The sequence below is a fragment of the Bufo gargarizans genome, chromosome 7, assembly GCF_014858855.1.
Source record: "Bufo gargarizans isolate SCDJY-AF-19 chromosome 7, ASM1485885v1, whole genome shotgun sequence".
Lineage (NCBI taxonomy): Eukaryota > Metazoa > Chordata > Amphibia > Anura > Bufonidae > Bufo > Bufo gargarizans.
The window spans coordinates 52,967,899-52,985,416 of record NC_058086.1 but is presented as its reverse complement, the minus strand read 5'-3'; the positions used below and the strand labels follow the sequence as shown (position 1 = coordinate 52,985,416).

General features: G+C 44.4%; 1 protein-coding gene across 1 annotated transcript in view; it reads left to right on the top strand.

Annotated features, from left to right (window-relative positions):
- Positions 1-264: 264 nt before the first annotated feature.
- Positions 265-17,518, top strand: part of RAB3B (RAB3B, member RAS oncogene family) — a 66,387-nt gene continuing 49,133 nt past the window's right edge. The window contains exons 1-2 of the mRNA XM_044300846.1: positions 265-693; positions 15,782-16,009. Coding sequence (XP_044156781.1) covers positions 15,782-16,009 — 228 coding nt within the window. The 5' untranslated portion in view covers positions 265-693. The remainder of the gene's footprint in view (positions 694-15,781; positions 16,010-17,518) is intronic.

Sequence of the window (17,518 nt, the reverse complement as noted above, 5' to 3'; positions counted from 1 at the left end):
GGGAACTGATGTTACTTAAATTGCATGCTAATGTCATAAAATCATCGCCTTCTGCTTTCTCTCACTCTCATTCAGTCCCATGCACTGCCTTCTACCAGCACTAAGCCATCATAGCAAGATTTACTGTACTTGGGAATCAAGGGGTTAATGCATGCTCTCCCTCTGGGATGCAGAACTGGGGCTTGGACACACCCTCCTGACGTCATGACAGCTGGCCACGCCCAGACGTGCCTGGTCCTTTTAAACCTGAAGCTGATTATTTGCAGGGGGATTTAAACAGAGAGAATGGAAAGTTGTGGACAAGACATGGCCAGGGCTGACAGCTGAGGCAGGACTGGCAGCTGAGGCAGGGACAGGCAGGACTGGCAGCTGGGGCAGGGACAGGCAGGACTGACAGCTGGGGCAGGGACAGGCAGGACTGACAGCTGGGGCAGGACTGGCAGCTGGGGCAGGGACAGGCAGGACTGACAGCTGGGGCAGGACTGGCAGCTGAGTGCAGAGACTGGCAGCTGGGGCAGGGACAGGCAGGACTGACAGCTGGGGCAGAGACTGGCAGCTGGGGCAGGACTGGCAGGGATAAGAAGGACTGGCAGCTGAGTGCAGAAGGCAGACCAAGAGAGACAAGTGGGGATTCAAGAGTTAACGAGGACTCCAAGGAACCAGGGTCCTGAAGGTGCCTCCCAGGAGACTGAGGTAAGGAAGTTCTGAGTCCTCATCTATTCTTCATCTTCAACTTGTAGCTGTCTGGCTGTGGTGGAACTAAAAGTCTCAGCATGCCATGAACAGACTGGGACTGTAATGCTGCAACAGCTTTTATAGACTCATTGACTGCTTGTTGATACATTGTATATGATTTTAATGTTATAGTGTATATATATATATATATATACCCTGCACTGTTGTTTCCTATGTTTATTCCCCCTCCTCCTTGTGTCTCAGCTTGTATGTAACCTCTGAGGAAATTGCCTCATGTTTACACTTGCTGCCACCTGCGTTCCGTAAGGCCGTTCCCTCCCCGTCTCCAGGGCTACAAGGGGTTAATCACACCTACCGTAATCTGAGCACCCAACCCATTGTCTGAGGGTAAGCGATGAAATCCATGCAGGGTTAGAATCCATATACTACATGATGTAGAATAGTCCCCTTGAGTCCTAGCGTTTGTATTTGTCGCCAGTCCTATGTGACGGTCCTTAGCGGACCGCGGTGTTGTGATCAGACGTGGTGTGCGGTTGGTCCTATGTGGTTTAAAATCTTCTTAACGGAGTCACGCACTTGCTCAACTTGTTGCCACGCGACCTCAGTGCGCGAAGTCGCTCAGGATTACGTCCTGTGCAGGCGCAGAAGAGTAATGGCTCAGTTCACACTGTCAGGATTTCGCAGGTGATCCATGAAATTCTGCAGCGTGAAAAAAAAAAGAATCTGCATGGAATAATGAATTTGCTGCAGATTTTTAAGTTCACAACATGTTCGCTATTTTCTTGAATTCTGCAAGGAAAAGCCGCAGATTAGCTCTGTAGGTCGTATTCACATGCGGATACTCTAGCACAACCATGACGGAAATCCGCCTTGAGTTTTCTGCCGTAGATTCTTTGAAAGCGTCAAAGAAGTGCAGAAGTGTCTCTATTCCTATGGAAATACGGAATGTACCTACATAGAGCAGACCTCTAGGGGGCGTTATGATGTATTGCTTGTTATTGGCCAAAAGTTGGCTAAATGTGCAACCTTCTTAAAGCGGTCGTCTCACTTCAGCAAGTAGCATTTGTCATGTAGAGAAACTTAATACAAGGCACTTACTAATGTATTGTGATTGTCCATATTGCTTCCTTCGCTGGCTGGATTCACTTTTCTATCACATTGCTTGTTTCCATGGTTATGACCACCCTGCGATCAAGGAGCGATGGCCGTGCTTGCACATTATAGGAAAAAGTGCCGGCCTCTCTGGTGGCAGAAACTGTAGGAACACACGTAGGCTGGTGCTTTTTCCTATAGTGTGCAAGCATGATCACCGCTGCTGGATCGCAGGGTGCTCGTAACCATGGAAACGTGCAATGTGATAGAAAAATGAATCCAGTCAGCGAAGGAAGCAATATGGGCAATCGCAATACATTAGTAAGTGCCTTGTAGTAACTTTCTCTACGTAAGAAATGCTATTTAGTGAAGTGAGACGACCCCTTTGAAGCAATTTTTTTTCCTTTCTACATACAAAAAAGAGAAAGATATCGTTCTACGTATCTGTGAAATAGTTTATGAGACGTCACCTGGAGCAGGGGTAGGCAACCTCCGGCAGTTCCAGCTGTTGTAAAACTACAACTCCCAGCATGCTTGCTTGCTCTGCTCTTCTCGTAACTCTCACAGAAATGAATGGCGCATGCTGGGAATTGTAGTTTCACACATTGGGGCGGATTTACAAATCTTGTAGATGGCGTAACCTTAGACCTGCGCCAGATTTATCACAAGGGCTCAGGCTGGATGATAAATCTGAGACAGAAACTTTTCTCTAGCTCTATACCAACTATCGGTTGGCTTAGGGTCCATTCACACGTCCGCATATGGGTCCGCATCCGTTCCGCAATACACTACGGACGTGTGAATGGACTCTTACTTTGAGACAGTATTTTAAAGCAGAATTGTGGTACAATTTTGGCCCAAAATGTTGCATATTAGGCATACCCTTTTCTGCAAATCCAAACCCCTTTGCTGCTAAGCCACACTTTGTCAGACCAGAAGCAGATCATTTCTTTATACCTAGATGCACCAAACCGTGCCACATTTTGGTGGAATTTACACAGAAATCCAGGTGCATTAGTAAATAGGGGTCATTATGCTTGGCAGAGAGACAAGTCAGAGACAATTATCTGATTAATTTAGGAGAAATAAAATCCATGTCTCAAGTCTTTAGACAACATCACAGAGATAAATGAGAGAGGAAAAAGTAAGAAGAAAAGAATAGGAGAGAAGTGGGGAAAACAAGGGGTATGGAGAGGGGTATAGAGGGCACGAAGGTCTAAAATTGCTGATGAGTCAACTAGTCCACCTATGGGTCCTGCCACACGTTCAGTTTTTGAAGCCAAAATCAGATGTGGATCATAACAGGAGAAAAAGTAGGCTGCATGCACATGAACGTTGTTTGTTTCCGTGTCCGTTCGTTTTTTTTTGCGGATAGGATGCAGACCCATTCACCGTGTGCTGTCCGCATCAGTATGTCCATTCCGTAGCCCCGCAAAAAAAATAGAACATGTCCTATTCTTGTCCGTTTTAGCCATTGTTACAATGGATCCGCAAAAAAAAAAACTGATGGTATACGGATGTCATCCGTTTTTTGTTTTTTTTGCAGATCGCAAAACACATACGGTCGGTGCATGTAGCCTTAAGGGCAGATACAATTTCTCCACTTTTTTTAATCCACTCCTGGTTTTAGCTTCAAAAACTGCATTAAAAAAAACCTGAACCCACAACCTGATCAGAGAAGTGGACCTATGCCTGATCGGGGAAGTGATTCCATATGCCACAGTACCTGGAAATGACCGTGCCACAGTCTGGAAGGGGCAAATTTGTATTTTCTTGATTATAGAAATGGAGCTAATTGAGGAAAAGCTAATTGAGGAGTTGGGGGTCAATCCTATACCTGTCACCTGAAATAAGTATCAAAGATGGCTCGCCAGAAGGGTTAGAGGACTGAGCAAGACCACCTCCAACCTCCACGTTGTAATGTCAGCAGACGTTGCAGAGCGTTGGGGACATTTGGTGTAAAATCTCTGTGTATCTATACCAGAGAGTTAGAATTTTGAAGGTTTTTTCTTGAGCTTGGCATGCCATTGGCAATAAATGCTTTTTCCCAGAGGGTAATGGGATGTTGCATCAAGAGTGGAAAATCTGTGAGAGAAGGCCTGTTGTCCAGTAGGATCCATTATAACAATTGGGACTATCTAAACAAAAATCACTGGAAAATGCGCATCATAACTACATTTATATGCAGAAACCAGGAAAGTAAAAGGGGTAAACCAGGATAGCTAAGGGGGTTGTCCAGTTTCAGCCAAAAAAAATGTAAAAAAAATAGTCAGTGCTGGAAAATTGGCTAATATTAAAAATGCAGCAGTACTTATCTAGTAGATCCAGCATCAACGCTCTGGTACTTTTAACCGGCTGTAGTGATGATGTCACATTGACAACACATGACCGCTGCAGCCAATCACTGGTCTTTCTGATTATAATGAATTACGCTGACACTGTAGTGTTTAAAAGAAAACGTGTTTAAAGGGAACCTGTCACCAGTTTTATGGTGTCCTAACTAAGGGCAACATAAATAAGTGACTGATTCTCTTAGCAAAATGCTGGGTCACTTTCTTTAATTGACCCAGTCAATCTGCCAACATCTTGTATTGAAAAGCTCCAGCTCATAATGATGAGTCCTGAATATTCATGAGCTCCTGACTTTCCCCTGCCCACCTGCTGCTGAATGACAGTTTTTTTCCATATGAATCAGCAGCAGGTGGGCAGGGGAGTGGCTATAGCGCTGAATTAAATATACACTGGACTCAATGACATCACGCTGGACTCGAATCAGCTCATTAGCATACGGCATGTGGCAAGTTTGTATATATATTATGAGGTAACCATCTGTCACACCAGGAAGTGAATACATCTAAAGTACTTTTTAGTAGTTAATGATTGTATATAATTAGTTAGATAATAATCAAATAGCCACATGACAGGTTCCCTTTAAATAAAGCTAGGCATGGGGAGAAGTGTCCGATTGGCGACCCCCCCTCTAATTTACTTTGGTACTCTGGTAGGATAGTCCAACGCTGAGCAGAACTGACCACTAGGTCCTTGGACCTTTGGGGCCCACTATGGTATTAGAGCCTGGTCCCACCGAAGGATCCTCTTATACTCTTGTGGGCTAGTCCAAAGCTGAGCAGAACTGACCACTAGAAACCTATGGTAATCTTAAGCTTACCATACACCTTAGACAGCTGTTGAGTATTTGGCCAACACCTGTTTCTCTCGACCTCCTTTATACACATGCATGCTTGGTTTGGCCAAGCAAGCATATGTTCTGAATGGAAAGAGTGGAATAAGATGCTTCCAGACAGACATCTCTGGAAGCTTATTATCCCTGAGAATAAAAGGATCGGGCATGCTGAAATCCAGCAGCCTGATCCTTCTTTCCCGAAACATTGGGGGGGAAACTCAGGCTCTCCAATGCACATTAGATAGTCGACCAGTTCTGCCAAAAGTGGCAGGTTGTGCCAATATTAATTGAATGTGGTCAATGGTACTTAAGGGGTCCAGGTTTTATATAGATATGATTGGTATATAGATCATATAGGGATTCCATCGTATTTTACTTCCCATAAGGCCGTCCAGTTACTTCCTGCAGGTGATTAGCAAGAAAGCTTTTCAACGGCCCATCTGGTGTCTGCAGATCTGGATTTACTTCTAGTCTGTTCCTCGGTAAGCGGTTAATATGTAGGTTTATCTTTAAGGCCTAGTTCAGCTGTGGTCATAGAACAGCAGCATGACTTGTATTATAAAAAACTATATTTTAAAGGGATTTTCTAGGGTTTGGTCCCATTGACTCACCGGCCATTTAGTAACTAATGAAAGAATCATACTCACCTGCTCCCCGCACCCTGGCTGCGGTTGGGGATCTTCCAATCCCTGGGCTCCTTCTGGCCGTGGTATGGACAGGGCATGTGCACCATTGCTGCCAACGACTAGCCTCAGCGAGGACGTGTCCCCAAAAGGCATGTAACCAAGCAGTGACTTGCCTCTTAGCAGTTTTTGGCTATAGTGGCACATGTGACCCTGGCCATACCTTGAGAGACAGAGACCGGAAGATTTCCAAACGGAGCCGGGGCACAAAAGTGGTGGGGAGCAGATGAGTACGACTCTATGATTAGGAACCACATGCTAGGGGGCCTTATAAAAAAGAGCTACAATTCTGGTATCCTTAAAGAAGGATACCTCCCTAATAAGCCATGCCACATTTATTCTTCTTCATTATTGATGACTCAATGACAAAAAAGGTTCAGTGTGCTTTTGTGATCACTTACCTACTAAATTATTATAATTGGGATTATTCCCTTTAGTCCAGGGCTAGACAAAAAATATTGTGCCGTACTGCTGTTGGCAGCAGTTAAAGAACACACTGGACTCCTAGTATGAGTCCGGCTGTAATCATGAGCAGAGTGCTCTCCTCATCTTCCCCTGCCCCATCTGGACCATGATGGACCTATACATAGCTGCTTGTCAATCAAGGCCATGAGGGCTGGAGAGAGCGCTCTGCTCGTGAATACAGCTGGTTTCATATTAGGAGTCCGGCGGATCTTTCACCACTGCTAGTAGCAAAATGTCACAATATTTTTTGTCTAGCGCTGACCTAAAGCAATCCCAACTACTGCTCGACAGTGGAGGAGGCTGCAATGTTTACATGCAGCGATCTCCTCCACAGTATGGGGAGGAGCAATCACTAATGCCATCGCTCTTCCCCATACTGACCCGTTACTTTCTGTAGTCCTGGAGAACTCCTTTAAGACCCTACAGATTATTGCCCTACTTTCTTCTGCATCTGATACAAAGAGGAGCAGCGATTCTTCTTTATGCCTTCCAGTCCTTGAGCCCATGTATAAAATGTATGCATCTTACAGGGAGCCCACGGGCACAACGTAAGGCAAGAGTCATCCTAGATCATGACTTGGCGTCGGTTGTGGTTTGTCAGACTCGTACCCCAAGATGATAGCCTTCAGCTACCGCTGCACTTTGCACTGATCTATAGCCTACTGTCATTTTACGATGAGAGTCACAGGCCATAGCCATATAGAAACCCCACAGATAAAATACGGATTTAGTTTGAAAGACAGCATCCATCTACAGCATATAAAGTAAAATAAAGTTGCTTCAGTAGCAATTCCCCAGCATAATGTTATTTTTTTAAAGATTTTTAGCAAAACAGCTAGGTCTATTTAAAGGGAATCTGTCGGCTCCAAAACACCCCCCAAAGTAGAGCGAGCGAGCGGTGTATAGTGGAAGTGCCGCAGAGTCCGGCTATGTATCTTCATGCTCTGCTTTCCTTCTGACACTGTGCTCCGACAAACCAGCAGTAAAATGCATTGAGAGGACTCCTGTGCTCACAAGGGCTCATGCACACAAACGCAATTTCTATCAGCTTCCGTTTAGTTTTTTTTGCGGACCGTATGAGGAACCATTCAATTCAATGGGGCTGTAGAAAATACAGACATTACTCCGTGTGCACTCCGTTTCGGTTTGTCTGCATGGCCGTTCTGCAAAAAAGTAGTGCATGTCCTATTATTGACCGCAAATCACGGTCCGAGGCCCCAGTCAAGTCAATGGGTCTGCAAAACATACGGAACGCATCCGTATGCTCTCATGCACACAAACGTATTTTGCGGATAGGATGCAGACCCATTCATTTTAATGGGTCCGCAAAAAATGCGGACAGCACACCGTGTGCTGTCCGCATCCGTATGTCCGTTCCGTAGCCCCACAAAAAAATATAACATGTCCTATTCTTGTCCGTTTTAGGCTACATGCACACGACCGTATGTGTTTTGCGGTCCGAAAAAAAAAAACTAGTGACATCCGTATGCCATCCGTTTATTTTTTTTTTGCGGATCCATTGTAACAATGCCTAAAACGGACAAGTATAGGACATGTTCTATATTTTTTGCGGGGCGGACATACTGATGCGGATGGGTCCGCATCCTATCCGCAAATAAAACGGAACGGACACGGAAACAAACCACGTTCATGTGCATGTAGCTTTAGACATTGTTACAATGGATCTGCAAAAAAAACTGATGGCATACAGATGTCATCCATTTTTTTTTGCGGATACGCAATTTGTGGACCACAAAACATATACGGTCGTGTGCATGTAGCCTATGTCATCCGTATTTTGCAGATCCATGCTGTAGAAATGCTATGCCTAGCCCATATTGCTCATGTGTTTGGTGAATAATAAATTACTGTTACCGTTTCCAATCCGCAAAAAACTGATCAATTACGAAAACAATACGGAATATGTTTTGTGCAATAACGTAATGGAAGAGGACTTAAATCAGAGGGCAAAAAACCCTCAGATACAGAACAACGGATCCGTGATAAATAGACCGCAAAACAACAATGGTCGTGTGCATGAGCCCTAAGGCATTTTGCACACGACCGTATGTATTTTGCGGTCCGCAAAAAACGCATTCCGTATTTTGCGGAACGGAACAGCTGGCCCTTCATAGAACCAGTACAATCCTTGTCCGTAATGCAGACAATAATAGGACATGTTCTATTTTTTGGCGTAACGGAAATACGGACATACAGAAACGGATGGAGTAACTTCAGTTTTTTTTTTGCGGACCCATTGAAGTGAATGGTTCCGCATACGGTCCGCAAAAAAACCCGGAACGGACACGGAAAGAAAATACGTTCGTGTGCATGAGGCCCAATGGAGAGGAATCTAGGAGGAATCCTCTCAATGCATTTTACTGCTGGTTTGTTGGAATGCAAACGAGTATGAAGATAAAAACCACATAACCGGACTCTGCGGCACTTCCACTGTACACCGCGTATTCTAGTTGGGGCGGTGTTTCAGAGCTGACAGATTCCCTTTAAGCATACCTCCCAACTTTTTGGACGGTCAAAAAGGGACGCTTATGGTTTATTATACGGTAAGTATATACTTCAATAGCTTTTTTTTTTTTTACACAATAGCGCATTATCTGAATTTAAAGATTTCTAAAATCAAAATTACTTAAAAAATGGAAATAATATGCAAGGTTGGCTTTAACTATATAGAACTTCCTATATAGATAGGAACCAGGGAAATATTGTAAATGTAATAATGGAAAGCTATACCTCAGATCAAAAAGATGGACAGAGGGACTTGGGTCCAAAAGAGGGACACTTGGGAGGTATGCCTTTAAGTAAGTGACCCAGCATTTTACTCAGGGTCATCAGTTTCTGCTGCCCTCAGATCAGCATAGGGCCTCATGCACACGGCCGTTGTTTGGGTCTGCATCCGAGCCGCCGTTTTGGACCTATTCATTTCAATGGAGCCGCAAAAGATGCAGACAGCACTCTGTGTGCTGTCCGCATCCGTGGCTCCGTTCCGCGGCACCGCAAAAAAATAATATAACATGTCCTATTCTTGTCCGCGATTTGCGGACAAGAATAGGCATTTATATTGCGCGGGCGCCTTCCGTTTTTTGCGAATCCGCAGTTTGCGGACCACAAAAAACAGCACAGTCGTGTGCATGAGGCCTAAAACCAGTGACTGCTTCTCTTAAAAACAAAGGCTGATCATAACAGAATTTGTGAAGACTGATGCACACCGATGTACTGTACGTTTTTAAGGCTCTGTTCATATTAGCACAGGTCTCCATGCCATTGGGTTTGTTGGCAGACCCAATATCCTACTTATCAAAGTTTAGGTTGGTAAAATCGGAGCATCCAAATCCCAGCTCATGGGAATGCCACAACGGTGCCTGGGAACGCCCACTTACAGGCGATAATATCATTAGCCACACCCATTTTCGGCCCAGGGCAGCCTTACTTTACCGGGACTGTCTCTGAAAATCAGGGAAAGTCCTTGCAAATTTGGGACAGTTAGCAACTATGCAGTATGTCTATGGGATCCATCAGGATTTGTTAAGGCTACTTTCACACCAGCCTGAGAACAGCCGGTCTGAATTCACCAGATCCGGAACGGCTGGATGCGGACGGGATCTCCGCCGACCTCATTAAATATGATGGGGTCTGGCAGAGATCCGTACGCTTTCCGGCAGACAAGCGGAGAACTGGCCGGACACAAACCGCTGCCATGCCTGAGTTTCAGACCAAAGGTGTGAAACTAGCCTAAGGGCTCATGCACACGACCGTGCCGTTTTTTGCGGTCCGCAAATTGCGGATCCGCAGAAAACCGATGCCGTCCGTGTGCGGAACGGAACAGGAAGCCCATTATAGAAATGCCTATTTTTGTCCGCAAAACGGACAAGAATAGGACATGCCTATTTTTGCGGGGAATTTTTGCGGGGCCACTGAACGGAGCAACGGATGCGGACAGCACACAGAGTGCTGTCCGCATCTTTTGCGGACCCATTCAAATTAATGGTTCCGTATACAGCCCGTATACGGAACGCAAAAAACGTTCGTGTGCATGAGCCCTAAGATCCATATCAAAAGCAGATCTCTCAAAGTGGTCAAGATTCTGCTGAATGCAAGTCATGAAGCTAATGTGAACAGAGCATATGGCCAGGCTTCAGTTGGCACTTCCAGGTTGGGGTACAGCTATCCTCTGAGTCACGGTAACCCTCTCTTTGTGACACTATTACCACAGTCCTGCTCACAGAAAGTCGTCTCTGTGGGGTGTACTTTGCAGCAGGTTGTCTGACTTTAGTCACTGACCTGTCTTCTGTACCGGCCTTGGCTGCTATCAGGCTGCATGGACAAGGTGCTTCTTCTTACCCCGGCGCTCCGGCTTCTACTCCTTTGCAGTGCTCAGTTGTGTCTTTGTCCGATCTAGGACCTGAGGTGGTACACCTTTCTGGATAGTGCTACTCACCTCCACTGCTAGCTAGCTACATGCAGGAACCCAGTTACCGATGGTGTGAGATGCAACAAAATTATTAAGAAGCGCGTGCTCCTTAATAATTGTGGGCATCTTGGCAGGTCCATGCTGAGATTCTGAAATCTATGTCAGGAAGGAGTTGTCGTAAACTTAAAGGCTACCTTCAGGGACATTTTTTTTATGATTGGATTTTACTCATTTTGGGCTAAAAATCATTTTTTCAATTGGTCTTTATTAAAAAATATTGAGCCGTTCTGTCACAAAAGGTTCACTGTTTTTCTAGCTGTGTGACTGGTACTTTTTACTTACATTTTGTGCCGGTCATCTAATAAACCTTATCTCTAAAACTACTAAGAGGTCTATTTAAGCCACATTCTAATCAGTAGAAAAAGAATTGAGCTATAATGAGTGTTTATAAGGTGAGAGATCAGAGATAAGGAGCCATCAGCTGAGCTGCTTGATGGAGCAGAGAGAAAATTCAGATCCTGGTAGTAGATTAACTCAAAGCTGTGCAGGGAAAACGGCACATCATTTTTAATAAAGACCAATTGAAAAAATGATTTTTAGCTCAAAATGAGTACAATACAATAATAAAAATTGCCACCAAAGGTGTACATAGTCTTTAAGTCATTTTTAAAGAAGTTTTCCAGGAGTTCAGTATTGGTGGCCTAACCTCAGGATGGGTCATCGGTATCTAATTGGTGGAGGTCTGAGATTACGCACTCCGACCAATCAGCTCTTTGAAGAGACCGCAGTGCTACAGTGAGTCACATAGACTGTGCAGCTCAGTCCCAGTCAAGTGAATGGACTGCAACTATACAATATATGGGCGCAGTACAGTGTCAGACTGGAGTTCCTTGAGCCCACCAGAGAAAGTTATTCTTAGGCCCGACCCCCATATTATTAATAAAGTCTAATAGGTTTTGATTCAAAGATATACTGTAGACCCTAGAGGCAAGTGACGGGCTACAAAGGAAGCTTCAAATTTGTTTTTTTCTCCAGGACCTTTGGGACCCACTATGGTATCAGGGCCTGGGCCCACCAGAGGATCCTCTGGTGCTCAGATGGGACATCCGACGCTGGTACTTTGTATGTTGTGTGGAGGCCGCATTGCTCACCGGAGCAGGCTTCCCTCTTCAAACAGCTAATCGACGGGAGTGGGACCCCCACCGATTAGGTACTGATGAATTATCCTGAGCATAGGCCATCAATATTGAAATCTTGGAAAACATCTTTAACTATGTCCTGCACGCCCCCTCCCACGCACGGCATAAGAGGGGGAAAAGTTAAAAAATTTTGTGCAAAATATGGCTTGCGCAAAAATGTGCAACTTTTTGGAGCCACTATTCTGACGCAGGGGGGGGCATGATAAACCTCCCCCATAACGCCCGCTACCACTGCTATGTATGGTGCAGTCAACTGGTTTTATAGTGTAAATTTCCAGCCCAAACAAAAGGATATTGTGAAACGGCATCAGAACAAGTCTCCTATTTAGCAATTCACAGGCTCCTCTTATTTCTCAAGATGCCTGTCCCAAGATTTGTGCAAATACGAGTTTTAAGCAGCTGCTTCTTTGTTAGAAGTTCACTAAATGTGTTTGGTGAGGACTCTGCTGCCAGCGCTAACGTTCGTTATGGGTCTGACGACGAAACCAAAGGCGGCGGCAGCCGGCGTGACAACTGGAATGGATGGACTCATTTCAGCTTGGATGAGTGACCTTTAAGTGGTGACGTGAAAGGAGCGAAAACACATAAATAGAGGCAATGAGCTTGTATCCAGCTGAAATATTCAGTTGTGAGCCGCATCGTTTGGGCTGACATTATGTGGGCCGCTGATTACAGAATGAATATTAAAGCCTCGGTACACGTTGTTCTCAGTCACTGGATGATAATATCATTTTGAAGTCTTTAATTTTTTTGTAATTAAAGGGGTTCTCAGCTATTTAAATCTCCTTTGGGTAGAAGGTTCCACTGACAATCACCTGATTGGTTGGGAACCAAGTGTTCAATTCTCCTGCAGCGCCTCCACAGGAGAAATGAAGAATTACAGGAGGAATGAGAATAAGACTCCTTTTGTAACCGTTCTCCACTATGGGTAATAAATGAATAAATGAAAATCTCGAATGAGGAACCACCCTGTAGGGCAGGGATCAGCAACCTTCGGCACTCCAGCTGTTGGGAAACTACAACTCCCAGCATGCTACTTTTACTTGTGTGGGAGTTTAGAGAACAGCCAAGCAAGTGTGCATGATGGGAGATGTAGTTTTTACAACACCTGGAGTGCCGGAGGTTGCTGACCCCTGCTGTAGGGACTCAGAATGCATAAAGCTGGATTTATACATGGGCCCAGATTTACTACTATTTAAAAATCTGTTATAAAAAAAGTGGCACAAACTGGTGCAGTTTGGGGTTTCCACACTTTTTATTATCATGCTCGAAAAAAGGGCATGGTTTAGTGGAAGTGGGTAGAGTATAATTTAAAAAAAGGAAGTGTCTAAGGCTGGGTTCACACGGGCGTTGCGGAAAAAGATGCGGGTGCGTTGCGGGAAAAAGCTAAATTTTTCCACGCGAGTGCAAAGTGTTTAATGCGTTTTGCACGCGCGTGAGAAAAATTGGCATGTTTGGTACCCAGAAGTTCGGGTTTGGGTTAGGTGTTGTGTAGATTTTATTATTTTCCCTTATAACATGGTCATAAGGGAAAGTAATAGCATTCTTAATACAGAATGCATAGTAAAATAGTGGCGGAGTGGTTAAAAAATAAATAAAAAAATTAAACTCACCTCATCCACTTGTTCACGCAGCCCAGCTTCTTTTCTTTCTTCTTCTATGAGGACCTGGGAGGAAAAGGACCTTCGGTGACATCACTGCGCTCATCACATGGTCCATCACATGGTCCATCACCATCCCGGTTGTCTCCTAGCAACCATGCGTGAAAATCGCACCGGATCCGCACTTGCTTGCAGATGCTTGCGATTTTCACGCAGCCCCATTCACTTCTATAGGGCCTGCGTTTCGTGAAAAACAAACAATATAGAGCATGCTGCGATTTTCACGCAACGCACAAGTGATGCGTTAAAAAATCACCGCTCCTGTACACAGCCGCATTGAAGTGAATGGATCCGGATTCAGTGCGGGTGCATTGCGTTCAATCCGTGTGAAAGGGGCCTAAAATGCACCATTTTGCACCAACATTTTTGGTATCTCAAAGTAAGCCAACCAATTGGTACAGAATAAGAGAGGTGTCTGTCCCTTGCAGCACATTTATCATTCAGCCTGAGCCCCTGTGATAAATCTGGTGCAGGTCTAGAAAAGTCAATATGGGCCACAGTTTTATGGCATTTCTTTACATTTTTTAAGGATTTTTATGTACATTTTTGGTGTGTTTTTCTTTTTTTGCAGGAAAAACGCCAACTTCAAATATTAGCTGAAAGTCTATGGGAATTTTGAAACACAGGATACATATGTAAAAAGAAAACTGAAAAATGTATCTGCTAAGAAACAAAAAGCAAAAAAATAAATAAAAAATGCATGTCACATGCAAATAAAAAAATATTTTTTTAAAGGGGTTGTCCGGGTTCAGAGCTGAACCTGATATGAGCATCGGAGCAGGAATTGCTCCGATGCTCTACTTTGCCCTGCACTGAATCGCTGGGTAAAGGCATTTTTTTGGAGATCCGGTGACGTACCGAGCTCTCCATAGGGACCGCAAGGCGGAGGCTTCCACACAGCAGTGAGCCTGGTGACGTCACCGGCACTAATGGATGGGCTTTAGCGCTGCACTAGCCTGCAAAACGGCTAGGGCAACGCTAAAGCTCGCCTATCAGTGCTGGTGACATCACCAGGAACATTGCTAGGTGGAAACTTCTGCCTAGCAGTGTGCTAAAGTAATCAAAAAAGCGCAGGGCAAGGGAGAGCATCGGGGCATGTAATTAAGTGAAAGGGGTGAAGATGGGGATATGTCCGGGCTCAGCTCTGAACCCAGACAACCCCTTTAAGGAAAAATGACCCTTTTTTTGTAGTGGTTTTCTATTTTATTTTATTTTTTGGCAAAAAGAAATCCTATGTTTAGAGGTTTGCTGTATATCAGTAAGCAATTATGAAAAGTTATTTTTGGTCCATTCAAGTAAATGGACACACAAAAAAAAAACCCCTCAAACCTCTGGTCCATATGGATCCACAGCAGCATCCACATGAACAAAGTTGTCCAATATTTTCAAATATGCACCTACCTCTGAAGACTTACATAATGGGCTACTCCTTGTCTTGTAGTCCACCAAATTGTCACTACAGTTTCTTCACACATGAGAAAACTGACGCGTCGCACCTCCCAGGGATTCCAGCACGTGACGTTTCAGGACGTCTTATGAAGAGGGGCCTGTCCCCCGAAATATCAGATGGTGGAATCCTGGGAGTTTAGATGTTTCAGCAGTCAGCGTTCTCATGTTATGAAACTAAAAAAAAAGGTTTCAAAATCACTAAAAGTTCTAAAAAACTGTTCAACATAAAAACTTATAGGTCCGTTTCTGATGACACATTCCCTTTAAGAGATTGTAGCGGCAAGAGAGTTAGGTTTGGCTTCTACTGTACGTGGAGGTAGGAGAGCATGGAAAGGGTTAACCAATGTCTTCCTTATCAAGTCCTGTAAATTAGATGCTGATTAGGGCAGAAGCTCCATGGGGCTCATGAATATCATTAGATGAATATCATTAGATGAATAATCATGAATTCAAGAAGCTTGTTAAAATAGATTAATTTATTTATTTTTTGATGAATTGCAACTTTAGCAGTTTATTTATCCGCCGGAGGTCATATTCTCATGGCTGTAGTCACATGCTATGTGAAACATCTATATGGCTATAACCAGAGCAGATCCTATTAGAGGACAGTAGGAGAACCTTTGGAATGGTCCCTGCTCAGTATTGGCTTGCCACCTATGGCACTCCCAACAGTTGGGCAACTACAGCATTCCCGGACAGGCTGCAGCTTTTATCGTATGTCAGGATCTGCGGATTCACAATATCCGGACAGTCACAGGTTAAAGACCACCGGTAAAGAGTCTCCCACATTCTTCTCACTCATGTGTGGAGCTGCACCCTGTTTCAGGAATGTCTTGGCATGCCCCACTCATTTTTTTAAGTTACCACTTGTGATAACCTACCAGGTCTAACGGTCTCCTTAATCTTTTGTCCACCTTTTGCAGATGGCCTCTGCCAACGATCCAAGGTACGGACATCGAGATGCTTCGGACCAGAATTTTGACTATATGTTCAAGCTGCTGATCATTGGGAATAGCAGCGTGGGGAAAACGTCCTTTCTGTTCCGGTATGCGGATGACACTTTCACGTCTGCTTTTGTCAGCACTGTGGGAATAGACTTCAAGGTGAAGACGGTCTATCGAAATGATAAAAGGGTGAAGCTGCAGATCTGGGTGAGTGGAGGAATTTTCTGCTCTTTTCCTCAATGCCATGGACTTTAAAGTGAAGCTCAGAGACATATTTATTAAAGGGGTTATCCCATGAAAACTATTTATAACAGTGCTGTCCCAGCTATGGCTTTCATTTAGAATCCATTCTTGTATTCTGGGTTATATGTTATCCACTGTACTTAGTGTACTTTGCTGCCATCTGGTGGCCATAGTAATAGTTGGTTTTATGAAGTTATCTATGGTTGTATTTCATTATGTCATTCATCAAGTAACTCCTCCTCCTCCTGTATTCTGCAGTCTTTTGCTATTTGTCAGGGTAGTGTCTAAACTCCCTGGGCTGTAAGGACCCTGTGATATCACAGGTTAACGTCACATTCAAAGCCTTAATTTCAAAGTGACCATGCACCTTAACCTAAACACCAGGATTAGGACTAGTTATTATAAATTTTATATTGTATTACTAATCTTTATTAACACAGCACACAGGATGTAGATATTACCCTTTAGGGCTGTTTCACACGAGCGGATGCCGTACGTGACATCCGCTCCGTGAATGACAGCCAAGACCCAATGCAGACAGCAGAAGCACGGAGCATTAACATGATTCATAATGCTCCGTGCCTCTGCAGTCTGCATTGGGTCTTGGTTGTCATTCACGTAGCGGATGTCACGCACGGCATCCGCCCTTAGGTACATTCCGCGGCTGCATCAAATCTACGTGACTTTAGCATATCACATGACCCTGTGAAATCAGAAGGTCCTTACGACGCATGAAGTTTAGACGCAACGTATTTGTCAGACATGCATTACAGAGCTAGAGGGAGGATTTTTCTTTGACCTCTGTCATCGTTTCTCAAAGTACATTCAATAAATTACCTATAGGCATATCCAATGCATCTCCCTCACTTTAATTCTACATGCAACTGGTGTCACTAGAGGAATGATTATAGCGAGTTCACTATCTTTTATTGCCACTCACACTCATCAGAGACTTCTCTCCCGTACATCAGTGACAGAATAATCACCTATCCAAAGGATATGTGATAAATGTTGGATTGCTGGGGGGTCTGTTAATCCCCAAAACAGAGGGTCTTTGCCTCCCCTCTCTGAATGAAGCAGTAGTGCACATTTTGATCCACAGTTCCATTCACTTCTATGGGATTGGCGTGGTGCCATCTACATCAGTGCCACAAAAGTGCATGGAACGGAGGAGCAACATGCACATTACTGCTCCATTCAGAGTAGAGACCCGGGATCCTCATTTCTCTGGATCAGTGGGAATCCCAACTATCAGACATCCTACCCCCCCCCCCCCCCCACCACCACCACCACCACCACCATCCAACATTTATCACTTATCAGATTCCTGGGATAACCCCTTTAAAGACTATAATAGAACATTGCTTAGCTAGCAATTTCATAATAAACTGTGCTCATTAGGATCATTGAACGAGAGCAGGAGAAATCTGTAATAACCATGCAGGTGGCCTCTGAGAGCTCTTTATGGTGGTC